Below are 24,381 nucleotides of genomic sequence, written 5' to 3' on the forward strand. Positions count from 1 at the left end.
GATTATCTTATATTTAGCAGGGGGAGAGCAACTGGCCCTATCCAACCCCACCACAGCATCCCTCCAGTGGCTGTTGCTGGTGTTTACCTTATGTTTCTTTTTAGACTGCGAGCCCTTTAGGGACAGGGGACCATCTTATTTATGTATTATTTATTTTTCTATGTAAATTGCTTTGAGAATTTTGTTGAAGAGCAGTATATAAATATTCATCATTGTCATCGTAGTAGTAGTAGAAAGGGCACAGGTTCATCAAAACCACAATCTATTACCTACCTTCACCCTCAGATTCTAATCTTACCACTCGTGCCCTCAGCAGTGAAATGGAATGTACACACCGACTGGGCCTTTTCAAAAGGCAATAATCTGCAGGATGTTCGATGCTTTCATAAAAGTTTCAAGTGTGGTCTTATTCCCTGTGCTACAAGCTTCTGTGCTACATCTGAGCGCGATCTTGCCCTCTGTGCACACACCGAGCAGGGACCTTGCATAATTTTCACACCACCTGCCAGCCAGCTTTGCATTCTGAGAAGAACCCACTCATTTCTCAGTCACCACAAAAGTAGTAATGAAAAAGGGCAGCTACTTCTGGGAAGAGCGTGGAAGAGTGTGGAAACTTGCTGCAGTTTGTGTACAGGGAGTACAACCAGGTTGGGAACTTGTATGAAAGTGCTGAGCATCCCACAGTTTATTGCCATCAGGAAAGGCCCACCGACATCTGTGACATTATTGCATTATATTCTCACAACAAAGCTGCCATGCTGACATATAGTTGAGACAATCTATGCAGATTTAAGGCATGTGCCAAAGCGCTCTGGATATTTATTTATAATTACATGGCCAGATTTTTTTCAAACAAAAAAATCTCAGCCAACACATCTCCAAAGCAATTTTTTCCCCTATGGTGTACAATTTTAATACTAAAAGTTTAATATCAAATTAAAATGGTTTATTTAGCATTGGCAGAATACTGTTTCATAGCTGGTGATGATGACTCCCTCCCCTCAGCATTCATGACATGCTCTGGTCTTGACTCATATCTTCAGAGAGGCTTTGCCTTTGAGCTATATGGTACTGCTGAAGGCGTCTGGCCAACTCTTCTACCTTCTCAATACTCGACATGGAGCCATTACTGGTGCTGCTGCTACTGCTGAATGTCCTAGCAAGCTGCGGGGCACTCTTGCGGTGCACTGAAAGATGGGAGGAACTAAGCTGCCTAGGCAGCCGATAATCAGAAGTGCTGGAAGAGAGCCACCGGTCTGTGTCCCTTGAAGAACGGCGGCATGCTGAATAAGGTGCTGTCAGACAAGACGTTGGAAAGAATGGGAAGCGCTTCATGAGATCTTTTGAAAAAATACACACATACACACAGCTTTTCTACCTCTTAGACATACAAAAAGAAGATAAACACATAATGAGGAATAAAGCAAACTGCCAAAATGCGATTTATTTACTGGCTGTGTACTTGTGAATATAGATGGGGAAAGAGATGAGTCACCGGTTGATGCAAAGCTGCCCCAGTCCAAAAATCGGAAATGGGTTAGACGGGTTTGATGAGAATATGGAATTCCCCTGTCAGAAAACACTTCAATACAAATTCCAATCGAAGTTGCAGTTTGGGTACACAAAGGTACCCATGCATGCATGGAGCTCCTCTCTTAATAAGAGTGAATGAGGATGCATGCACACACAGAAAAGCAGCACATTGCAGAGCAAATGGAGTTCTGAAATACTTGTGTGCAAATACTACGGCTGCACATTGACTGATTATTATTTATTCATTTGTCATGGTTATATACCACCTGATATGTATATCTCTAGATATACATAATTTCTGGATGAAATTATTGGATCTGATCAGAGTCTGATTCAGTGGGGTTATATTGTCATGCATCCAATAATTGTAGCGACCAAAATCAAACGTTTAACAGGATTTTGTCGCATATGTAGAAAGGCTATTTGGATTATTACCCCTCATGTACAATTAAAGGATGTGCCAAGATCGCATCAGCACATCTTTGACTGATGTCAGGGCAGGCACATGGGTGCTACAGACCCAGTGCTATTGTGTTTAAGGGCTGCTGTGGGCCAATATTAATCTGAACCAGTCCATTGTTACTGAGAAATTGAGGGTCCTCTAATTTGACATATTTTGTTCTTCTTACCCCATCTCTTTTTTATTTGCACACTAAGGAAGGGAAAACTATCATTATGGAGTGGTTTTTATTCATCTATTTTGCTACCTCTTGAGTGTTTTGCATTGTTTTTGCATCATTTAATGTTTCTTTTTGTTTTTAGTTTATTAAATTTGATGTTTGTTGCTTTTAATGCTGTTGTGAGCTGCTTTGAACTATCTTCAAATTAGGAAAATCTAAACTTTTAAAAGTAAAATAAGAGTTAAAGTATGTCCAGTATGCTTAGAGATGCCTAATTTAGAAGTATAGTCAAAGGAGCTCTATGAATAAAATATTCTGAAAGCAGGTTTAGAGAAGTTGTAAGAGAGATCAAATGACAATTTGGCAGCTATCTTCATTCAAAATCATGATAAATTATGGGTATATTTTTAATTTGGTTTTAAAATGGTTAATTTTTTTTTTTAAAATCTGATTTTACTGTAATTTTTTACTTGTACACTGCCTGGAGACTGTGTTTAGGCATAACAGAGATGTAATAACAAAATAAAGAATAACTGTCATTTACAAGTCTCCTATCTAACCAACTTGAGACATTGAACTAAATGGAGAAATGCCCCCATATCAGAGAAAGGCACCACTGGCTGAGTGTACTTTGTATATGCACGTTCATTGGACCTGCTTTTAAAAAAATGCTTTCTAGTATCTGCATTGAAATGGAGTTGACCAAAAACAACTTTACTGTCAACTATCTATTAGTATCTGCTCTCTACTGAGAAGTATCTCATTGTTGGTTTTTAAGTTCTGTTTGAATTAAGAGAAAGGCTGCTAGTGAGGGAGAGCACATTTGAGGACAAATCAGCAAGTGTCTTTATGGTCTACATAAAAAATCCCATTTCAAGGTCCTTAAACTGCATGGCAGCTGCCATAAATGACAGGATATAGGTGGTGTGAAATGGACCCAAAGCTATGACCAGCAGATGGAAGTATTCAATTTATCAAAATTATTGCTGCCTTACAATCTCTGGTAAGAAAAGGAAGAAAGATTGGCCCTAGAATCAGAATGGATTAATTCATCAGTTTGCATTTCATTAAAAGGTTATTTCCAGCACCCACCCACCCCAAAAATATGTCTACAGAAAGGCTCTATTCTCTTCCTTGAAGCATCAAGGAGAGAAAACTAGAGCAAAGGGGAGATAAGGTGTTTGGAGTGAAGGAAAATATAAGGACTGCAATAAAATCTGTTAAAAAGCAATAATGCTAATGAATGCACAATGAAATATTTCTGATTTTACCTTGTTTTATTGAAATCTAGTATCATGATTTAAACATACAACATACACTATGGAAAGACACAAGAGGTGGAGTTATACTAACAAAGAACTATAGTCAGGGGCGTATCTAGGGTAGGGCAGGCAGGGCACGTGCCCTGGGCACCACTTGAAGGGGGGCACAAATTCTTAAAATAATTTTTTTTTTAAAAAAATGGCCACCAAAAACAAAATGGCCACTGCACATGCTCAAATGGCCCTAGGCCATGCCAGGCCTCACAGAGGCCATTTGAGCATGCATGGTGGCCATTTGTTTCCAGCAGCCATTTAAAAAAAAAAACCCAATTATTTTTAAAAATGGCCACAGCACATGCTCAAATGGTCTCTGCGAGGCCCTAGAGGCCAGCAGTGGGAGGGGTAACCTTTGCAGATGCCCCCCTCCCACGGCCTATAGGAAGCGCCCCGAAGGGGCTACAGGTTAAAAAAAAAATTAATTTAATATAAGTCACTGTACACTTATTCGGTTTGGCACTATGTACAGAGAATCAGGGCTTGTGAATACTGAGCTGAAGCTTATGAGCTAGGATTGTATTCATTTGCTCTTACTTTGCTTCTTATGATAAGTGAGTTAAATGTGGTGTCTTAATAATATGGCTATTAATGGTGAGTTTGTCTTTGAATCAGTGTGAAATCCTTAGTATTAAGGCCCACCTGGAGTTTCTTGCTCTCTTTCTCTCATTTGAACTGTCTTTCTGAAATACCAGAATCTATTCCAAGCAGTGACACAGTTTACTCTGCATATCCTTTAATTATTTTCAGAGTATCTGGGAAAAGCCAAATTCTCCATTTATTTTTAAAACTTATGTAATAGTGATGCTACAATGCTTAGTAAAGAATTAGATAGGCACTTCTGTTTAGTTTTCCAAGTACACCTCCAAATAGTATTTGGGTATTTCATGAGCCCCAGCATACTGAAATTTGTAGTTTCCAAGCATTTTTTGGTCTGGCTACATCCACTGCTAAATAGTTTTTGAAATTTTAAAAGATTAACGAGCTTGGCTTATATTTTTCAGCTGATATTATAGTAAAGTTATCTAAAAGATGGGTGTCAGATGTTTGGACAGGGGGCGCAATTTCAGTGCTTGCCCTAGGTGCTATTTTCCCTAGATACGCCTCTGACTATAGTCTGTACTATGCCTGTTCCAGAAGCAGCAAGAACAAGGGGAATAAAACAATATATAGACGCAATTCTAACAATAATAATGTTTAACATTATGCCCACAATGCAGGATGATCAGTCATTCAAGTAAATGGAAGCAAACACACGATCATGAAGGACCAGTTTAGATGATATTTTTCCAGCCCACACAATTACAAGGTGGCACACTGAGAGCATGCCTCTCCCAATGGCTTTCAAAGACATCCTCCCATCGCGTTGCTTTATCATATGATTATCAATATCCAAACCGCTACTCTACACACAATCCAAATCCTGGTTTAAACTAAGCATTTGAATCACATTTGGAGCAGCTATTTAGGTAAACCACACACACACACACACAATAAAGAAACACTAGCTGGGCTGGGCGCAGAGCATCTGCTCCTTAAACCTCAGCTAAAACCTGGGCTTAAAAGCGCTGCCCCACCGGGATTGGGCCTGATCCTGGTGGTTCTCACTTGCAGCCTAACCAAGGCTGGGCTTCCCTAGTTGGGTTAGGCTGCATGTGAGAAAAACCTCCATGATTTACAAAAATATATTTCATGCACAATAGAAGCTCTTACTCATGTTGGTGTTCCTGTTAAGTAGATTCACTGATCTGAGGAATGTTGAAGAAGGAGAGGCTAAAGCTCACCCAGAAGGGAGAAAGAACAGCATATTCCAAATTCACATATGCATGTTCATAACCTAATACTGTATTTTATGGACTATAAGACTCACTTTTTTCCTCGAAAAATATCCGCCAAAATTCAGGTGCGTCTTATATGTTTTAACAGTTTAATATGTTAAAACTCTGAAAAACTGGATTAAAATTAAGGTGCGTCTTATAGTCCGTAGCGTCTTATAGTCCGTAAAATACGGTAACTCCAACATCAAACAAGGTCCTCACTGATGTAGCCTGATGTTTACTATCTGAGGCAACCCTCACAGAGCAGAACCAGCTTTTACAATACTTCACACCATCTCAAGTATTTCAAGCATCCAAAAGATTTCAAGAGAGGCAGTTCATATGCTCAGCTACAAACTGAATGCTGAAACATTGTGGAATGGGTGTGCATTGTGCAAATCAGGCCTCGGTGCTCCAAATGAATATTAATTCTATATTATTTACTTTTAACAGCTTGTCATTGACTGTAATAAAGTTTCCTTCATAATTCTATGTTTAAAAAATATACCACTAACATAATAAAGAGATTTTCATTTAATTTTAAAAAAACGATACGCAAATGCCTACCTTCTAGAGAAAAGTACCTTCACCACAGACTAGAAGGCTTAAAGAATTTTCCAATAGTTTTGTTGCATCTTACTTAGCAAAAAGTGAAGATACTCTGAGGAGCTTGCCAGGGAAGGGCATCAGTCCCTATTTACAATGAATTCTATATGACTGGTGATAAATCTGGACTATGGTGCCATCAAAAGGCCAAACCCACATGACTAGGGCGATCCCAGATCAATATCTCCTTTTTTAAAGTTGTGGGACTAACAACAATTTGTGGAGGATTTAGCTCATGAGGAGAAGGAATAAACACTCCCCCTGCCAGGACACGGTACCAGTAGAGATCAGAGCCACCACCCTCAGCTATTTTAAGTTGTGGGGTTTTTATGTTGTTGTTTTTAAGGACAGGAGATTTAACTACACATCTCCATGTTACATGTGGTTTAGGGGTGTGCATGGAACCAGTTGGTCAGTTAGAGTCTGAATTGGACCCAAACTGGACTGGGCCAGTTTGGTCCAGCACCCCCCTCGGAACCACTACCACCCTCAGGTTCAGTTCAGGGGGCAGGGTCATTAGCTGATTTGTTGTTGTTGTTGTTTGGGGGGGTTGGTTTTTTTAAATTTAAATTTAAAAAAAATCAAATTCCCTTCTCTGGGGGAGTTGTCCGAGGCAGTGGCGGGGAGGTCCATGGAGGTTCCCCCTCCTCCCACCGGCCTCAGTCATGCCCAGGCCATTCAGAGGCTCATTGTGTGGGCGCAGTGGACCCCCCAAAAGCCACTGCACCAAGGGGGAAAAGGCCGAAGTGTGGAGAGAGGGAAGCCGGCAGGGGAGGTTGAACGTCCGTGGACCCACCCCCCACTCCTGCTGCCTCGGACAACTCCCCCAGAGGGGGTAAGTGTTAAAAAAAATATTTTTTAAAAAATAAAAAACTCATGAACCACCAGGGGGCGGGGGTCCCACTGAACAGGGAGAGGTTCCATTTGACCCCGAACAGTCGAACCGAACCAGTCCCATGTGAAACACGTTCAACCTTGAAGCACATCCCTAATGTGGTTTGGCCCTCAATATTGCTTATATTAAGGATGACTCCCAGGGATCAGCCCAAATTACTGAGGATAACAAAAAATAACAAAAAAAGCTTTAAAATGTTGAATCATTTGGCTACATGAAAGTGAACAGAAGGGAATACTAAAGTAGGAAATGAATAAACGTCAAATGCTAAGTTGTTTGGGGGGAAACAAGAGAACAAATGGGCAGTCAAATGTCTTGGGCTGTGAGAGTCCGCCCAAAGAAGATTCCTGACTATGTATAATCCAGGCATAGCTGTAGTAAATATGGGGCAGGTCACAGTTCAATAGACCTAATGCAACTGCTCCATCTTTGATGTATCTGACCTTATGACTTCACTACTCTTTCTCCAGATTACTTATTGTACCTTCTCTTCTTTCTTTCACATGGAGGGGTGAATTATTTTCTCTCCATTTCACCACCCTTCTGGGAACAAATACCACCTCATCAGAGTCAGATGTAGCTGCCTCCTTGCTGTGCTCTTTCTTGTTCTTAGCTCTTCCTGTTTTCTTCTTCTTCTTCAAGTCTCCTCCTACGGAGACTGTCTTTTTCTCTCTCCCCCCACTTGGAAGTGCTCTGTGGAAGTGCTTCGCAATCTTTACATTTGGCCTAGAATCCAAAGGAGATTAATGGGATTATTTTTTTCACTAACATGAGATAACAAAAACATATATGTAAAAATCAGGCATATTTGTTTGTAATACCTTTTCTGTATCTATTTCATATTCACATACTCCAGGTAAATGTGTGCAAGCACACACATTCACATGTATGAAAAGAAAAGAATAAGATTTAGGCACACTCACACAACGTAATCCATCATCCGGCTCATGCTTATGTAGCAGCAGGAACAGGTATACCTTCTATGACTGATTTTAATAAGCCCATTTCGTACACAGTATCCCTGTAGTAACAAAACACCATCCATTCCTTTACATTCTGTGACATCTAAACTTCATAATCAAAAATTAAAATTAAAGCAACTTGTACATAAAGCAAATTTTAGAAATTTAATGCTCCTTTTAAAAATTTATGCAGGTGCAATGGAGCAAAGGATAACTTATTGGAAACATCTAAAATATAGCATAGTGAACTGGAAAGCAATTGGTGGTGCTCAAACAAATGTGGAAGAACAGGCTGATGCTTCTTTTTTTGTTTTGCTTTTAAATAATAATAAAAACTTTATTTGTTAGCCACTCCATAACAAATCGTAATCTGGACAGCTCAACACAACATTAAAACACCCAATAAAAACACATAAAACACAGCGAATCACAACACACACACACACACCAAATTACAAAACAAAACCATTAAAAACCTTTTTCCTAAATCTGTTTTTAAAATCAAATTTTAAAAATTGAGTGAAAAGAAAAGTCTTCGCCTCGAGTCTAAAAGAACAAACTAATGGTGCCAGGCAAATCTCACTGGGGAGGCTGTTCCATAAATGGGGTACAACCACCAAAAAGGCCCTCTCCCCAGTAGCCATCCGCCACACCTCATTTCGCGAGGAACTCGGAGATGGGGCCTCTGAAGAAGATCTTAAGGTCTGAGTCGGGACATATGGGGCAAGGCACTCTCTCAGGTAACCTGGTCCCAAGCCATTTAGGGCTTTTAAAATCAGCACTTTGAATTGGGCCTGGAAACAGACTGGGAGCCAGTGCAGCTGACAAAGCACTGACATAATATGATCAAAGCACCCAATCCCAGTTAAAAAACTTGCAGCCCTATTTTGTACCAACTACAGTTTCTGGACCATTTTCAAAGGCAGCCCTAGGATGAAGCTTAAGGCCAACAAAAAGACCATTAAGACAAAGTAGCATTTGAATGCAGACATTCCACATTATTAATCATACATGCTTAATATGCTAATTGATCACTTTCTACATCAGCTGCAGCTGGCAAGAGAAAAAATGTGCCAAATCTACCTATTTTGTTCCACAGATGGAAAAGTTATTAGTGTCCATGATCTATTAACGTGTCTACCTGCCCACTTGCCTACCTTTTTGTTGTTATATTTCAAAATTGCATAGAGTTTATCATCTGTACCAGTTTTATCTGGTGTTGCTATGACAATACCAGGTACATAAACCTCATCTCCCGATTGCTTGCTAACTCTAGCAAGTACGTAGTCTCCAATCTGCAAAACCAGAGAAGAGCTGGGTTGAGCACATCCATTTTAAATGTAGTTGTCCTGAAGTCATATCTTTTCAAAATTAAGCAAGATGATGATGCAATTATACAGTACAAGTGAATTTTGGCCCATTGAATAACGGGCGCTAGTAATGGCGCTCCTGGCCGCCCGCCGCCATTCCCCCTCCCTCCGCCGTACGCCCCCCCTCCACCTTTAAGGGCCAAATCGGCCCAGGCACTTGCCCCCGCCAGGCCGGGGAGACGGAGGCCGGGACCGGGGGCGGAGCGGAGGCCATGTAACTTTAAAAAAAAATTGCTCCCGCGGCCGCCGCCGCCGACCGCCCACTCTCCCTCCCAGCTGCCGAGTCCCCCTTACCCTGGCCGACTGCTGTCGGCCGAAGACTGCCCTCAATTTAAGAGGCAGAGAGGAGCTCGCAAGCAGAGCTCCTCTCTGTGCAAAGCCTCTTGCCGAACTGCCGCTTTGGGCACTTGCGTCCCTTGTGCCCAAAGCGGCAGTTCGGCAAGAGGCTTTGCACAGAGAGGAGCTCTGCTTGCGAGCTCCTCTCTGCCTCTTAAATTGAGGGCAGTCTTCGGCCGACAGCAGTCGGCCAGGGTAAGGGGGACTCGGCAGCTGGGAGGGAGGGTGGGCGGTCGGCGGCGTCGGCCGCGGGAGCAATTTTTTTTTTAAAGTTACATGGCCTCCGCTCCGTCCCCGGCCTCCATCTATTTTGGCCGAGGCGGCGGCTCTGCCGCCGCCTCGGTCACTTTCCCCCGCCGCCACCTCTCCGGCTTCTTCGGGGCGGCCGCTTCTGGCCACACAAGATGGCTGCCAGTGCCGGCGAGCGTGTCTCCCTTGCCCTGTTCTGGGCCTGCGCTTCGCGCAGGCGCAGAACAGGGCAGGGAGGCACGGACGGACACCAAGCATTTTATTAGAGAGGATGAGCTTATTTATTATTATTATTATTATTTCTTGTTTACACAGTCAGACAGGTGTCATTGACCAGCTTGTTCCATCCAGACATCGAGTCCTTCCCAAGGACCTGGGATGCCAGAATTTTATTGTCAATAGTTATAGATATCGTCGCAGAATATAGGCTGTTCCCAGTAAAGCTGCTTTTTGTAATTGGCTGATGGTGATTTCTGTGGCCCCTATGGTGTTGAGGTGCTCTTCAAGGTCTTTTGGGACTGCACCCAGGGCGCCAATTATCACTGGGATTATTTTGGTCTTTTTCTGCCACAGCCTTTCAATTTCAATTTGTAGATCTTTGTATTTGGTGATTTTTTCTATTTCTTTTTCTTCTATTCTGCTATCCCCGGTATTGCTATGTCGATTATTTTGACTTGTTTTTCTTTCTTCTCGACTACAGTTATATCTGGTGTATTGTGTGGCAGATGTTTGTCTGTTTGTAGTCGGAAGTCCCATAATATTTTTACATCTTCATTTTCTTCAACTTTTTCAATTTTATGGTCCCACCAATTCTTGGCTACAGGTAGCTTGTATTTTTTGCAGATGTTCCAGTGTATCATTCCTGCTACCTTGTCATGCCTTTGTTTGTAGTCAGTCTGTGCGATCTTCTTACAACAGCTGATCAGGTGGTCCACTGTTTCATCTGCTTCTTTACAAAGGAGGCACTTGCTGTTTGTGGTGGATTTTTCTACTTTTGCTCTTATTGCATTTGTTCTTAGTGCCTGTTCTTGTGCAGCCAGTATTAAACCCTATTATTATTATTATTATTATTATTATTATTATTATTATTATTTTCATTTATTTTATATGCTGCCTGACTCCAAAGGCTCTAGGAAGTTCACAAACAATAAATACATATAAATTTAAACACATATAAACAACACCTTGAACAAGCACTAAAAAATGTAACCTGTCACAGGATTCTCCTTATTGGTCTAGTGACCAGCATCACTGCCCATCAAGCAAGCAATGGGGGTTTGTTTTCCTAGTGAGTTGTTGCTGGGTGGGGGAGTTGACTAGAAGGCTTACAAGGTCACTTCCAGCTCTAAGATTCTATGATCTCATTGTGGGTTGAGCATGGTTTTTTAAGAAGAGAAAAATCTGTCCATTATATAATAATAGCATCTGTGGTAACTCATGTTCTTATACAGTTACATAGGAACACAGGGAACATAGGAAGCTGCCATTTACTGAGTCAGACCATTGGTTTATCTAACTCAGTATTGTCTTCACAGATTGGCAGCGCCTTCTCCAAGGTTGCAAGCAGGAATCTCTCTTAGCCCTATCTTGGAAAAGCCAGGGAGGGAACTTGAAACCTTCTGCTCTTCCCTGAGTGGCTCCATCCCCTGAGAGTGCTCACACTTCTAGTCTCCCATTCATATGCAACCGGGGTGGACCCTGCTTAGCTAAGGGAACAAGTCATGCTTGCTACAAAACCAGCTCTCCTCTCACTAGAGGAGAGTGTGGACAGTTGTGGACCTGTCCACACATCTGCCTAGAAGGAAACCCACAGGGTAGCCAGCGTGGGTCACCACCGCAAGAGAGCCAGCGTGGTGTAGTGGTTAGAGTGCTGGAATAGGACCGGGGAGACCCGAGTTCAAATCCCCATTCAGCCATGATACTAGCTGGGTGACTCTGGGCCAGTCACTTCTCTCTCAGCCTAACCTACTTCACAGGGTTGTTGTGAAAGAGAAATTCAAGTATGTAGTACACCGCTCTGAGCTCCTTGGAGGAAGAGCGGGATATAAATGTAAAAATGATGATGATGATGATGATGATGATGATGATGATGATGATGATGATGATGGAGCTGGGAAACAGGGTAGAGGCCCTGCCCTTCGTCTGCCCCTATGTAAGGAGATGTGAGAAACCACCAGAGGCCTAATTGCCATACAGATAAGCCAGCTGGCTCTAAAGGATCAGCCTTTAGCTCTTGCATACTTGTGGTGCTGAAATAATGCAATCACCATCTACACTGAATAATGAGCATAAAAGATCTTAAGAAATAATCGACTTACCTGTAAGGGTGGGCAAGGCATTGCACCACCCACAGGCATAATGAACCTCAGTGGGACAATCTCAGTTTGTCCATTAACAAAATCAACAAGTGCATAACAAGAAGTGATGCTTCTTATTGCTGTCCCTAGAACAAAGATGTGTTTTAAAAAATACTCCATGATTCAGACTGCATGCAATGTTTTGTGCTATATGAAATAAATCCAAATATTTAAATTGTAATTTGTCAGGAAGCTCAGTGGGAGAACACGTTTTTCATGCAGAAGGTCACAGGGTGAATCCCCAGAATCTCTAGTTAAAAGGAACTCAGATAGGAGGCCTGTAAAAGATGCCTGCCCAAGACTTTAGAATGCTTGTGACAATCCAACAAGTCCTTCTGCAGACCATCCTGGGCTGACTGGACCAATGGCTTGACTCATCAAGACAGGTGGTAGAACTAGAACTCTAAGCATATGAAACTTCCTTGTGCTCAGAATTCTAGTTCCACCACTGCTTGCAGCAGAATTTAATCCACTTCAAATTTAGTATTCAGTTTAATAATAGTCCCATTTCTTTCACTCTGATGTTGGGGAACAAACAACAGCTAGGACATCACTGGAATCCCCAGCTCCTTTTTGGAGGGGGAGGATGTTTCTAAGATTAGTATGAGAGGCTTCTAAGGATTTCTTACAGCAGCTATTTCCCTCTGCTATGGACAATCTGTGCCAGACAGCGTGCAAAATTAGGCTGTTGGTCATGGAGAAAAACTTCAAGATGTGCAAACTGTGGTAAGATATAGAATCCACAAGGAACATAGATGGGCATTCCAATTAAGAGGCAAGATTTCATTCCCCAATTTTCAGATCTGTCCCAACATAAATAGTGCCCCTATCAGTCTCATGTGTGCTCACCTTTTTCCCCTGCTGCACACTGCCAAGATTACCATTTTAAAAAATACTGGTTAACACAGGGCTGCACAACTTCAGCCCACATGACGGTGTTGGATTACAACTCCCCTTATCCTTGACTATTGGGCACTGGGGCTGGGGATGATGAGAGTTGTCATCTAAAAATAGCTGGAAGGCCAAAGTTGTGCAGCCCAGGGTTAAGGTAATCTTTGGTGACCTTGTAGAGGCATCTTAGTAGGTGGCCGTGCTTCCTTCCGCAACCTTCTAAGCATTTATTCATTTAACACATTTATAGATGGCCTCTGACTAGGTCTCATGGTGGTTTACAATTAAAAATATCTATAAATATTTATAGGCACACATCAGGTCTTGAGAATGGGCCCTTAAAACCTTGATGCTTTTAGGGTACAATTCCAGACCATAACGTCACTTTCATACACAGCCAGTATTTATTACCCGGATAATAAAATCCTGTGCTTTCTGATCTTGCAATAACCTTCCGACCTCTGAGAGCATCAAATGCTTTTCCTTTCTGCTGCTTCTTTGCCGGTAGTAGCTTTGCTTCATGTCTCTGTATCACAGGTGTATGAGAGAGAGATTTTTCCATTGTTGGGATGTCTATCATAAATGGGCAATATCAACAGAAAACGCAGAACATGCAGTGGAGCAGCATGCATGAAACCAAATATTGACCTTTCAAGAAATGCCTAGCACATTTTAGGTGTTATGCCACTATGCCACCTATTTTCAGCATTCAGAATGAATTGGGCCAGTGTTCTTCACTGCAAGGGCTAGGAGCCAGTACATTTGGCTCCTGGACTAATTGTTTATTAGGCCTGTGCAAAACTTCAGCCCAAGCCAAATACTCCACCCTAACCCTCATAGCACCGGACAGAGGTGACAGTTCCCCCCATGCAATACTGCACTTTGCCTAGCATCAGTGGGACTCCTTTAAAGGAAGTAGAACCCTCTCAAGGCCCAGTGCCATCTTAGAAAGGGTGCACAGAACATTGGGAAGCTTTGACCTTCCCAGTGCTTTCCCCATCAAGCTGGAAATGTTATGGGAAGGACTAAACTTCCTGGTGCCCTGTGCATGCCTCCAAAGATGACACTGGGGCTTAATAGGACTCTGTTTCACTTAACAGCCCCTCCTTAGCACGGGGGAAAACTAAGCACCACCTGGAGGTCAGTCAGGTGGGAAATGGCTCTCACACTGAAGGGTTTTTTTGTCAAAGTAGTCCCCACTTGAAAAATGGTTAAGGTAGCTGTATTCGTCAATCAAGGGGCCATAGTTAAATGGCAGAGGACATGTTTTGCATGTAGGAAATCCCTGGTTCAATCCCTGGATTAACACTATTGAAATAACATCTCCGTTTTTTGAATTCCAAGCTGGGATGCAACTAATCTCACCGACAGCAAAAGGTTCTGCCCTCATCATCTCTTGCTGGGCCCTGGGATACAAAGAGCCAGGGTGGAGAGCTGGTCTTGTGATAACGAGGATGAATTGTCTCCTTTGTTAAACAGGGTTCACCCTAGTTTGAATTTGGATGGGTGATTACATGTGGGCACTGTCAGCTGTGATATATCCCCCTTAGGGGATGGGGCCATACCTCCATGACAGAGTATCTGCTTTGCATGCAAAAGGTCCCAGGTTCAATTCCTGGCATCTGAGAAAGACTCCTGCCTAAAACCTTAGAAAGCTGCTGAAAGCATAAATAGTACTAAGTTAGATGGACCAGTGTTCCAACTTGGTATAAGGCAGCTTCCTATGTTCCAGAAAACAGAATGGGATGCAGGACAAATATACTGTATATTCTCTCTTTTTTTTCTTTTCTTTTTTTGCAAGGGGGGAGGGCGGGATAGCTGTACTACACAAGACAAAAGGTATATGAGTTTGAAGGCACTGCTAAAGGCTGCAACTAGCTTGGAGCACAAGAGCAAGCTTCCCAGGAGAAAATGATAAGTGAGGTGAACAAATAAAAATCCGATCATTGCAGAAAAACTGGACACCTCCTGGTTCTTTTCTTCAGCTATTTCCTCCAGATAACCCCTTTACACGCAACCTCATTATCAGTGCTGCTTACTCATCACTGAGATAATGTGTGCACTGAAGACTTGAAAAGTGCTTTATAAGTGCTAGTTATTCTCTCTCCCTTATGCTTTAACTCCTGGGGTTGCAATCATGTGAGCACTTTGTTTTCTAGATAACTACTATGTGCTGATATCAGACAATCAAAATTTACCAAACTGCAAGGTCTACCTTTCACTGGAGCCAGAACAAAAATATGCAATTGCCCTACACATTTCTTCCTTTTAGAAAGACAAATGAAGCAAGCTGAAAGACAGCGAACTTTGATTTTTCTTCTCCCAAAGTACTTAATAAGTTGTTCTAGTAAGAACAAATCCACCTACTTTCCTTTCACTATCCCTACAACTGGACTAAGTTTGGTCCAAATCGATTAGACAATTCACGAGTTAGCCCACTTGCACCTCAAATGTTCATGAATCCATCATCTTGAATTGGGGTGGATTCACAAACTATGCTGTTGAGGTGTCCCTATGTGTTCCTACAACTGTACCTGATTTTGTTCATATTGGTTCAGGAGGCAGAAGAATCCTTTCATTTTGAATCCACCTCCACAGTCCTAAATGGGTACTTTTAGTACATCTAGAAAGCATGAGCATGTTCACAGCCATCTATATAATAGTAACAACACAAAATGTTCAATAATGCAATGCTGGTACCTTTTGGTAACCTACACTATTAATTTGGGAACAGGCGTAAACAGAATGCTAATGTACCAAGGACATCCATAAAAAGATTGTTATTACCCTCCATGGTGATAAAAGGTCAGTAATACTTGTTAGCCTGCTTTCCTTAAGAAATGTATGCTTATGAGATCTCCCGGCACAGTGTGTGTGTATGTGTATCCCTATCAACCTTGCAATGTCTGGACCAATATGAACCAAATTGGGGCTCAGCTGTAAAGATACATAAGGACACCTCAACGGCGTAATCTGTGGTGATGTCATCCACCCCGATTCAAGATGGCAGACACGTAAACATTTGAGGTGCATGTAGGCTAACCTGTGAACTGTCTAAATGATTTAAACCAAATTTGGTACAGCTGTAGCAAGTGATACATAGGGACACCTCCACAGTGTAGTTTGTGATGATGTCATTCACCCCAATTCAAAATGGCATACAAATGAACATTTGAAGGCTAACTTCTGAACCACCTAACTGATTTGAACCAAATTTGCTACAGCTGTAATGTCACATAGGGATGGCTCAATGGTGTGTTTGGACCAAATTTTGTGGAGTTTTAGTGAGTGACACAGACACCTCAATGGCATAGTTTAAGATGATGTTAACCACCCCAATCCAAGATGGTGGACATGTGAACATTTGAGGCACAAGTGGGAACTGATTTGGATGGACCAAATTTCATATAGTTATAGGGATATATAGGGACACATCAAAGGCATAGTTTGTGATGATGTCATCCATCCCAATTCAAGATGATGGATGCACGAATGTTTGAGGCATGTGGGCTCACTTAGGAATTGCCTAACCAATTTGGACCAAAATTAGACTAGTTGTAGGGAAATGAAAGGAAAGTAAGCAGATTAGTTCCTACCAGAACTTGTTTTAATTCCAAGAATATAGTGGATGCACTGCTAATACACAAAGAAAATCATCAACATCAGCCCTACCATTTTTTTAAAACCTATTTTTGGCATAACACATTAAATAGATGTTTACATTTATATAGGAGAGCAAAATAACACAACAGAAAGACCTAGCAATCATTCGAAACATTTCATTTCCACACTGAGCTCCATGCAATTTTGAATGCTGTCTGAATTTCCACCACTCACTCTTAAAGCTTTACAGTTGCAGATTAGCAATTGCTGAAGATGGTGCTCTGATTAGACTGCTAAAGCAGGTTGTCTCAGGATAAGTGATTGCACAGTGTTAATCACATCATGGTGCATAGCATATGTTGGTATGTCAGGACAGCAAGAAAACAAAATACCCAGAATGAACCAGTGAAAGATGGAAATTTCTGCTCAGCTGAAGTATAAATTTATGCTGGAGAAATATTATCAGTTTACCGTACTACCTTATCAATTTAATATTAAATAAAATTAAAAAGCATACATTATCAAAAGCCTCAAAGGTTATATTCAAATGAAAAAAATCCAACTTTTCCCCCCAGAAACTATTCATGGTAAGTCACATGGTAAGTCACTATTCATGGTAAGCTATTAAAATTCTAAATTACAGAATGAAGGAACATGAAATTAGAAGAGACCCTGAGGCCATCGATTCTAATGTCCTGCCCCGAGGCAAAAAAAATCCCATTGTCTAAACCATTGTGTAGATATCTGTTGTGTAGAGGAGAAAGGATTTGTTTGTGTGAATCTATCAGTAGACTGGAAATGATGACCTCTCAAGAGGAAGGAGGATAGAAGACTGTGAGGTTAACAAGAGGCTGATCTGTTCCCACATTGAGGAGGCATTTTCAAGACACAGGTTGATAGACCGGAACCCCAACAAAGAAGCCTATAGGAAGTGGGCACATTGCTAAGGAAGCCTTTGCAAAATCAACACTGGATAATCTCCACAGCTTCTCCAACATTTGCAGTCGTACCTGTAGTCAGACTAGCGTCCTCAGATCTTTTGAACAATCTGAGACCTCTCCTGTATGAACCCTATACCTTAACTTTTGACAAGAACCTAAATACATTCTAATAGCCAAACTCTTGGGTCCTATTCACATATTATGTTGTATGTGTTTTAATAATTTCTTCCTAAACATGATTAAAACTGCAATCCTATGAACACTTACTCAAGAGTAAATTCCACTGAACTGTGGGACCTTTGAGTAAACATGTATAGGACAGAGCTGCACATTTTCAGAAACCTTCCTGTTTGAGCTTAAGCAAGCTTTGTTTAACAAGTAGCAAAAAGAAGAGCTTCTCCATTTTGTTGAATGATTTGAAGAAATACACAATTGGAAATCACTCAGAGGTCTGTTCTTTCCTTAAAAGATAAGCTCCATCTGTTATACTAGCTAAACACCTCTATTTTTAAAATGCTTTATTAGCATTTTAATAGTCATTCATTCAAAAAGTCTTTCAGTCTCTGACTGAATGGTTAGTTTAGCATAATCCTACTTGGCAAAAGTTTCCATTTATGGACTGTCCATTTCAATTACAGATTACATCAGTCAATCAAAGCACAGAGTTTCACTCCTCTGAGTTAATGGTGCCCATTTCCTTCAAATGATTGATGTTAAAGACAACAGAGGGATGCTTAAAGAGGTTACATTTGCCTTGTATCTCAAGTATACTCAGATTTTGGAAACATCCATATGTACTGTACATATAATGTTTATAAGTGTTAGCTTTTCCCCATTAAGGGTTGGTGACTGAAGCTATTGGAGATTTTCTTTCCAATATTTATTCCAATATTTTTCACAAAACCAAGTCACTAAAATTTCCAGGACAGCTTTCATTAGTCACCTGGAAATTGATGTTGATTCCTGGAGATTAAACTGATCTGTAGGGCTGACAACCTACCCCTATTGTACATATTTATTCATATAAATATTTTCATCTTCTGAAAAGTTATGGGCATGTACATTTCCATACACCCGACACAAAGCATACTTGGGTGTAAGAATGAAAACACTCCATAAAAGCTAAGCAGCCCTCCCTTTGGCTTTAGATGTCCTTCATCTGGAGGAAGTGAGCACCCACCTGTTGCACTGAAAGATTGTGATGCTCTGTGCTTCGAATGACTAGCAATGTCCACAGAGACGACAGACATCCCCTGTCCATTGAAAGTGTCACAGTCCACATTTCTTCAATGATCTTTCTTGAGGGAAGTACCATAATAATGCATTCTCATTTACTGCTGTCACAATAATGGAGCTCTTTCTCCTGGAGACTTACCAAGGGTCATGAGTAAGACTCTTTAGGTATGGTTGCCAACTTCTGCCCTAGGATTCTGTACCTTTCCCTTTAACAACTGTGCAGCAGCAAAATATGATGTGGGGATGATGGGCAACTCCTGCCTACCTCCTGTCTACCCACTTCAGCAAATCGGACTCCCGTTGTGTTTGACATCAGGCAAAGAAAGAAGACAGGAGGCTGCATCACAGCAATGAAAGCATTAGGAACAAACTGCACATGACACTGCAGCCATGCATCACAAATAGGGCTGTGCAAACAAGTTCAAACTGGGTCATGACCCAGGCCACGCAAGGTCCCACTGCGCAGGTGCAGCTACCTCCAAAATTGCCTCCGCGCCAGGAAATAGGCCCAGAAAGGGCCGAAGACGCCTGAACCAGGCGATTTTTAGGGGGGGGAAGGAAGGCCTGCAAGGGGAGGGGGAACGTCCACGGACCCCCACCACCACCTTGGAGAAGCCCCCCAGAGGGGGAGTTCAAAAGGGGAGTTGATGGGGAAAAAACCCCGAACTGAACGGGGAGGGGCGAAGGAGCCCAAACCAAACTGGCCCAGTGTGGTTCAGTTCGAACCCTAGAGGAGGGGAGTTGACAGGGGCTGTGGAGGCTGTGTTATCCATGGTTCCCGTATAATGTGCAGTTTGCCCCTTACAGTGTCACGTTCAGTACTGGCAGCCCAATGCCAAGCTGCTGCACTGGACAGAATGTTGGACTTTGAATGCAGAGTCAGGTTCAAATCCCCACTGAGGCATGAAGCTTAGAGCGGGGGCGCTTAGACCATCTCCCAGTGATTCCATTTCAGAGTTCCTTTTCAAACAGAGATATCAACATTTTGCTGTTGAAGAAAGATTGTATTTTTGCAGGCAATAAGTCTTGCTACTAACATTTTTTATCAATCTTTCTTTCTTTCTTTCTTTCTTTCTAAACACAAACACCACATTGGTCACCAAAGGTCACCATAGATGTCCTTGTTTTAGCTACTATCCAGAAAATTATGTGCACTTTTCCATATCTTTAACTTGCTGCCATTTTCATACACAAGCATATACACTTTTGAGTTCTGCTGTCATGTCAAACTCATCTCTTTGAAAACCAATTTCAGTATATTGGACATATTTGAAAACTAGTATTTGATCCCATTGCTAACATCACCTACCGCTGGGTTGGGACAGATCTGAAGCGGGCATATTCTCTGGGGTTCTTCTCTAGAAGCTTCTTGAAGATCAGTGGCTTGTTTTAGGTACGTTAAACCTGTCAGAATCTCATCTTCCAGCAACATCACATCTTCTTGGGCAACAGGCCAATCCAGATCTTCTAAGACCTCTAGCAAAGATGCCTTACGTTCCATGTACGAGACAGGCTGTTCCTGTTCAAACCTTTAAAAACAACAATACCACTTGAGTTCCGATCCCATATGACCTGCGAATGCCATGATCATTCAACGGAAAATTTACATTCTTGAAGTGAAAAGCAAAAAGGCAAATATCTTACTTGTATTTTTCCTTCTGAGGTAATGCTCTCCAAATAATGAGATCAAGGCGCCTGTTAATGAAAAACACAACACCTCTCAGAGTGCAGTATGCTTAATGAGACTGAATAAAATGGAATGTTTTATTCTAAAAGGAATCCATGGTTATTTCTATTTTAAGGGGGCTCAAAAGATAAACTGTATCCTTATCATCACATTCACGTCATAATCTGAAAATAAAGGCAACGGGAAAACAGCATCGCTCACAGTAATAATATGATCATTTCAGTGTCAATGAAGAATATGAGGTAGCCTGCAGACACTATTCCATCCAGCACATAGTAATATAAGCAAACAGTAAAACTAATTAAAACATTGCTATGTTGGACTGACTTCTCAAGATGGGAAGCTTGTTGTTCAAGCATAATCACAGCTGCAAAGGGGCTTCCTATTCTCACTTGCCCTAAAGTAGCAAGTTAGCCCTAATAGGAACAAGTCTACCTGTCCCAACATTCTCATTTATGCTTCACCACACCGTCCTACAAATGAGTAGGGATATGCAAACCAGCTCGACATCAAGCCAGTTTGATGTCAAACCTGTTCGGTCAGACCCCAGATCAAACACCCCTCAAATGTTCAGGGGGTTCACAAACTTTTTAGGTTTAAAAATGAAATAAAAATAAAAAAATTACCTTACTCCCTTCGAGAAAGTTTCTGGAGGTGGCGGGGGGGTCCGCGGAGGTTCCCCCTGCCCCACTGGCCTTCCTTATGCCCCCCTCCAGCCAGTTCAGCCGGCTTTTCGGCCTTCTCCTGGCAGCGCGGCAGCCATACAGAGACCAACTGCGCAGGTGCGCGGCCTCCACAATGGCCACTGTGCTGCCAAGAGAAGGCCAAAAACCAGCAGCAGCCGGAAGAAGGCATAAGGAAGGCCAACAGGGGGAGGGGGAACTTCCATGGACACCACCACCCCATCAACTCCAGGAACTCCCCCAAAGGGAGTAAGGTAAACAAATATTTTTTAAAAATAAATAAATAAACCCTAAAAACGTTCGCAAACTCCCCCCGGACCAGACTAAACCAGGGGGGGCAGTTCAAGGGGGTGCTGAACTGGCCCGGCTAGGTTCGCAGCCGGTCTGGACTTGAACCGACCTGAGCCAGCTGGTTCCATGCACACCCCTACAAATGAGGTACGTGCACATGACGAAAGCAAATATAATTATCCAAGCACATGAGTACTCTAGCTTGGTATTTATCTGAAATACACTGAACATATTTTTTATATAAATCCAAGGAGTCTAATTGGTTTATCTTTATATCACCATTAATATAATTACTGGGATGGGTAGGGGCCAATGAAGACTTTTTAATTTTTTATATTTAGAAATTCAAAACAATAGAACAAGCAGAAAATATGCAAACTGTCCAGTAGAAAATTTAATAGGAGTCTTTTTCATAACTGCCCATGTCTTCACACAAAAATATGCCTGAAACTTGGGAAATCATGAGCACTATTCAGAAAATGTTAGCTACAGCTAGGTCCCTTTGAGGACAATCAAACTAAAATGCTTGGATCCCTTTTGATTCTAACAGGTTTTAGCCAAAATTAACTTTGCTGGAGTGAACACATACGATGTCCATCACAGGCAGAATGAAAGGTAGATGAGACAGGGAACAGGTAAGTGAATAATAAAATTAGTTCCATCAAAATCAACAAGACTTGTGTAAGAGAAAACGTGTTTAAAGATAGGAGCATTAATATGCCCCTAATAATTAATTAATTAATTAATTAATTAATATTATTAATTAATAATTATTACTAATAATTAATAATTATTAATATGCTCATATAAAATATTAAAATTTTATTGTATGTTTTTAAACTTTTGTAACTCGCCTTGAGATTGTTTTTAATGAAAGGTGGAATATAAATTCAACAATAAAAATAAATAAATATGGAAAATACGTTTTCTCCCTCCTTCAGGAATCTAACATGGGATAAAACTCACCCACTACCCCCACAATTCCCAGAATTCACTTTGTCCTCTCTGTGCCCCACCCCTCAATATCCACCACCACCCACCACCCCGGTGTGTGTCACCACTGACATGCATACAAACTAGATTCATAGTATCAGCCTGACATTGATTCCCATCACATGCTAAGATGCATGAAAGAATGAAAGTACATTAATCCTTATTGTCAAAACAAGGACCATAACACCATTTATAATACAACAAAATAAAAACAGACAAAACACACTAGCTAAAATATAGAACAGCTTTTAAAAGGATCCAAATCCAGTTTATCATTCTGACAATCTACTGGAAGTCTACATTTTTAAACAACTACCTGTATTTTAGCAGCAGTTCATTCTACCATAGCACTGCTTTAAAGAGAATTAAAAATAAAATAAAAAATCCCTGTCATAATCATTCAACAGAAGTTCCAGCAAAGGATAATGAGAAGTTTGACCTGCAGAATGGAAGTTTCCAGATGGTCCCTTGCTATAAAGCAGCTGTGGCTGGGTGCCAGGGCCCTCAGGTGCAGTTCAGCTTCTCCTAATGGAATTTGGCAAGAACCCTAACCCTATCCGCATCCCTCCTTGAAGTACAGATGTGTCTCTCCAGCAGTGTGAGTGAGCTCAGAACAGCAAGAGAATGCCAGAGGCATTTATGCATTCCAGGGTCAAACCAAACACCCCAGGATAATTCTTTTTGTCTCATGCATAGAAGCCCTTAATTTATTCAAAAGCATAAAATCTGAGAGTCCTGGGGTATCTATTTCTGACATGCACCTGCTGTCTTTTAACCGGCTCATTTTTATAAACCGGAGATTATTTCATATCATAATTCTTTGCAGATTTCAAGATCTGTTTGGTTTTGTTCTTGTTCACTGCAAAGTGGGAAATACTCTCCTTTTAGGAAACAAAAATATGATTGATATCAGCACCTTTTGCTTCATTTAGATTGCTAATAGCATTTAGATTGTGCTGGTATCATTTAGATTATTAATCTAAAGAGAAGTTACCATCATGCATCCTTTTTTGCTAAATTTCCTGCGTGCAAGGACAGATTGTGCAATTTAGCAGGTATCAAATATATATTTAATCAGTCATCATTCAGAAAGCCATGCTGTAACCCTTGCAAATTCAACTCCCAGAAATATAGTGTGGCATAATAGATGTTTGAGCAGATGTTGCACAGATAAATTTAGAGTTATTGCTTGGTCATTTATAAACTACTCCTTATTAAAACTTGGCTTCTGGATATTTTAGCTTGAAATAGTTTCATGGGGAAAAGAGCAACCATGTCAAAACATGTAATGTTATCGTGGGGCTGCAGAGCTGCAAACTATAAAACTGTCCTATGGTAAACACTGGCCAATTCTGAAGGATGGCTACTGGATCTCTTGAAGTTGATAAAGACATCCCTAATGATTTTTATAGCAGAGTTAGAATTTTGCAGTGGAATGTTAAAAGGATTTCTCTCTTCAAAAGCCAGGGAAGAACTACAAGGAGGCAAAAGCATACATTATATCCATACTCTAACATTAAAGCTATGCATAGCTAAACATTTATATATATAAGTAGCTAAACTTATCTTGCATATTGTACTTATGGCCTGGTCTTGCATACACCAGTCACCACAATTCTGTGTCTATATCATATTCACGGAGAGCCAGCGTGGTTAGCCAGTATGGAAAGCCAGTGTGGTGTCGTGGTTAAAGTGCTGGACTAGGACCGGAGAGACCCAAGTACAAATCCCCATTCAGCCATGACACTTGCTGGGTGACTCTGGGCCAGTCACTTCTCTCTCAGCCTAGCCTACTTCACAGGGTTGTTGTGAGGAGAAACTCAAGTAAGTAGTACACTGCTCTGGGCTCCTTGGAGGAAGAGCAGGATATAAATGTAAAAATAAATAAATAGATAATAATAATAATAATAGTAAGACCAGGAAAATAATGACCATTAATCATGCTCTGCACCCCCACAGTGATGTAGATAGGCTATACCTCCCTCGCAGCTCAGG

At 41.3% G+C, this 24,381-nt stretch overlaps 1 protein-coding gene across 6 annotated transcripts in view; it reads right to left on the reverse strand.

Annotated features, from left to right (window-relative positions):
• Nucleotides 1–931: 931 nt before the first annotated feature.
• Nucleotides 932–24,381, reverse strand: part of VWA3B (von Willebrand factor A domain containing 3B) — a 93,038-nt gene continuing 69,588 nt past the window's right edge. For 4 of the 6 annotated variants that reach the window (XM_053307844.1, XM_053307847.1, XM_053307845.1 and 1 more), the window contains 8 exons: nt 20,377–20,427; nt 20,042–20,261; nt 13,364–13,478; nt 12,023–12,147; nt 8,907–9,044; nt 7,711–7,808; nt 7,272–7,513; nt 932–1,295 (listed from right to left, as the gene is read on the reverse strand). In XM_053307844.1, the coding sequence (XP_053163819.1) occupies nt 1,009–1,295; nt 7,272–7,513; nt 7,711–7,808; nt 8,907–9,044; nt 12,023–12,147; nt 13,364–13,478; nt 20,042–20,261; nt 20,377–20,427 (1,276 nt within the window). In that variant the 3' untranslated portion in view covers nt 932–1,008. The remainder of the gene's footprint in view (nt 1,296–7,271; nt 7,514–7,710; nt 7,809–8,906; nt 9,045–12,022; nt 12,148–13,363; nt 13,479–20,041; nt 20,262–20,376; nt 20,428–24,381) is intronic. The other 2 variants (XR_008319173.1, XM_053307846.1) reach the window with 2 other exon arrangements.

The sequence above is a fragment of the Hemicordylus capensis genome, chromosome 3, assembly GCF_027244095.1.
Source record: "Hemicordylus capensis ecotype Gifberg chromosome 3, rHemCap1.1.pri, whole genome shotgun sequence".
NCBI classification, from domain to species: Eukaryota; Metazoa; Chordata; class Lepidosauria; order Squamata; family Cordylidae; genus Hemicordylus; species Hemicordylus capensis.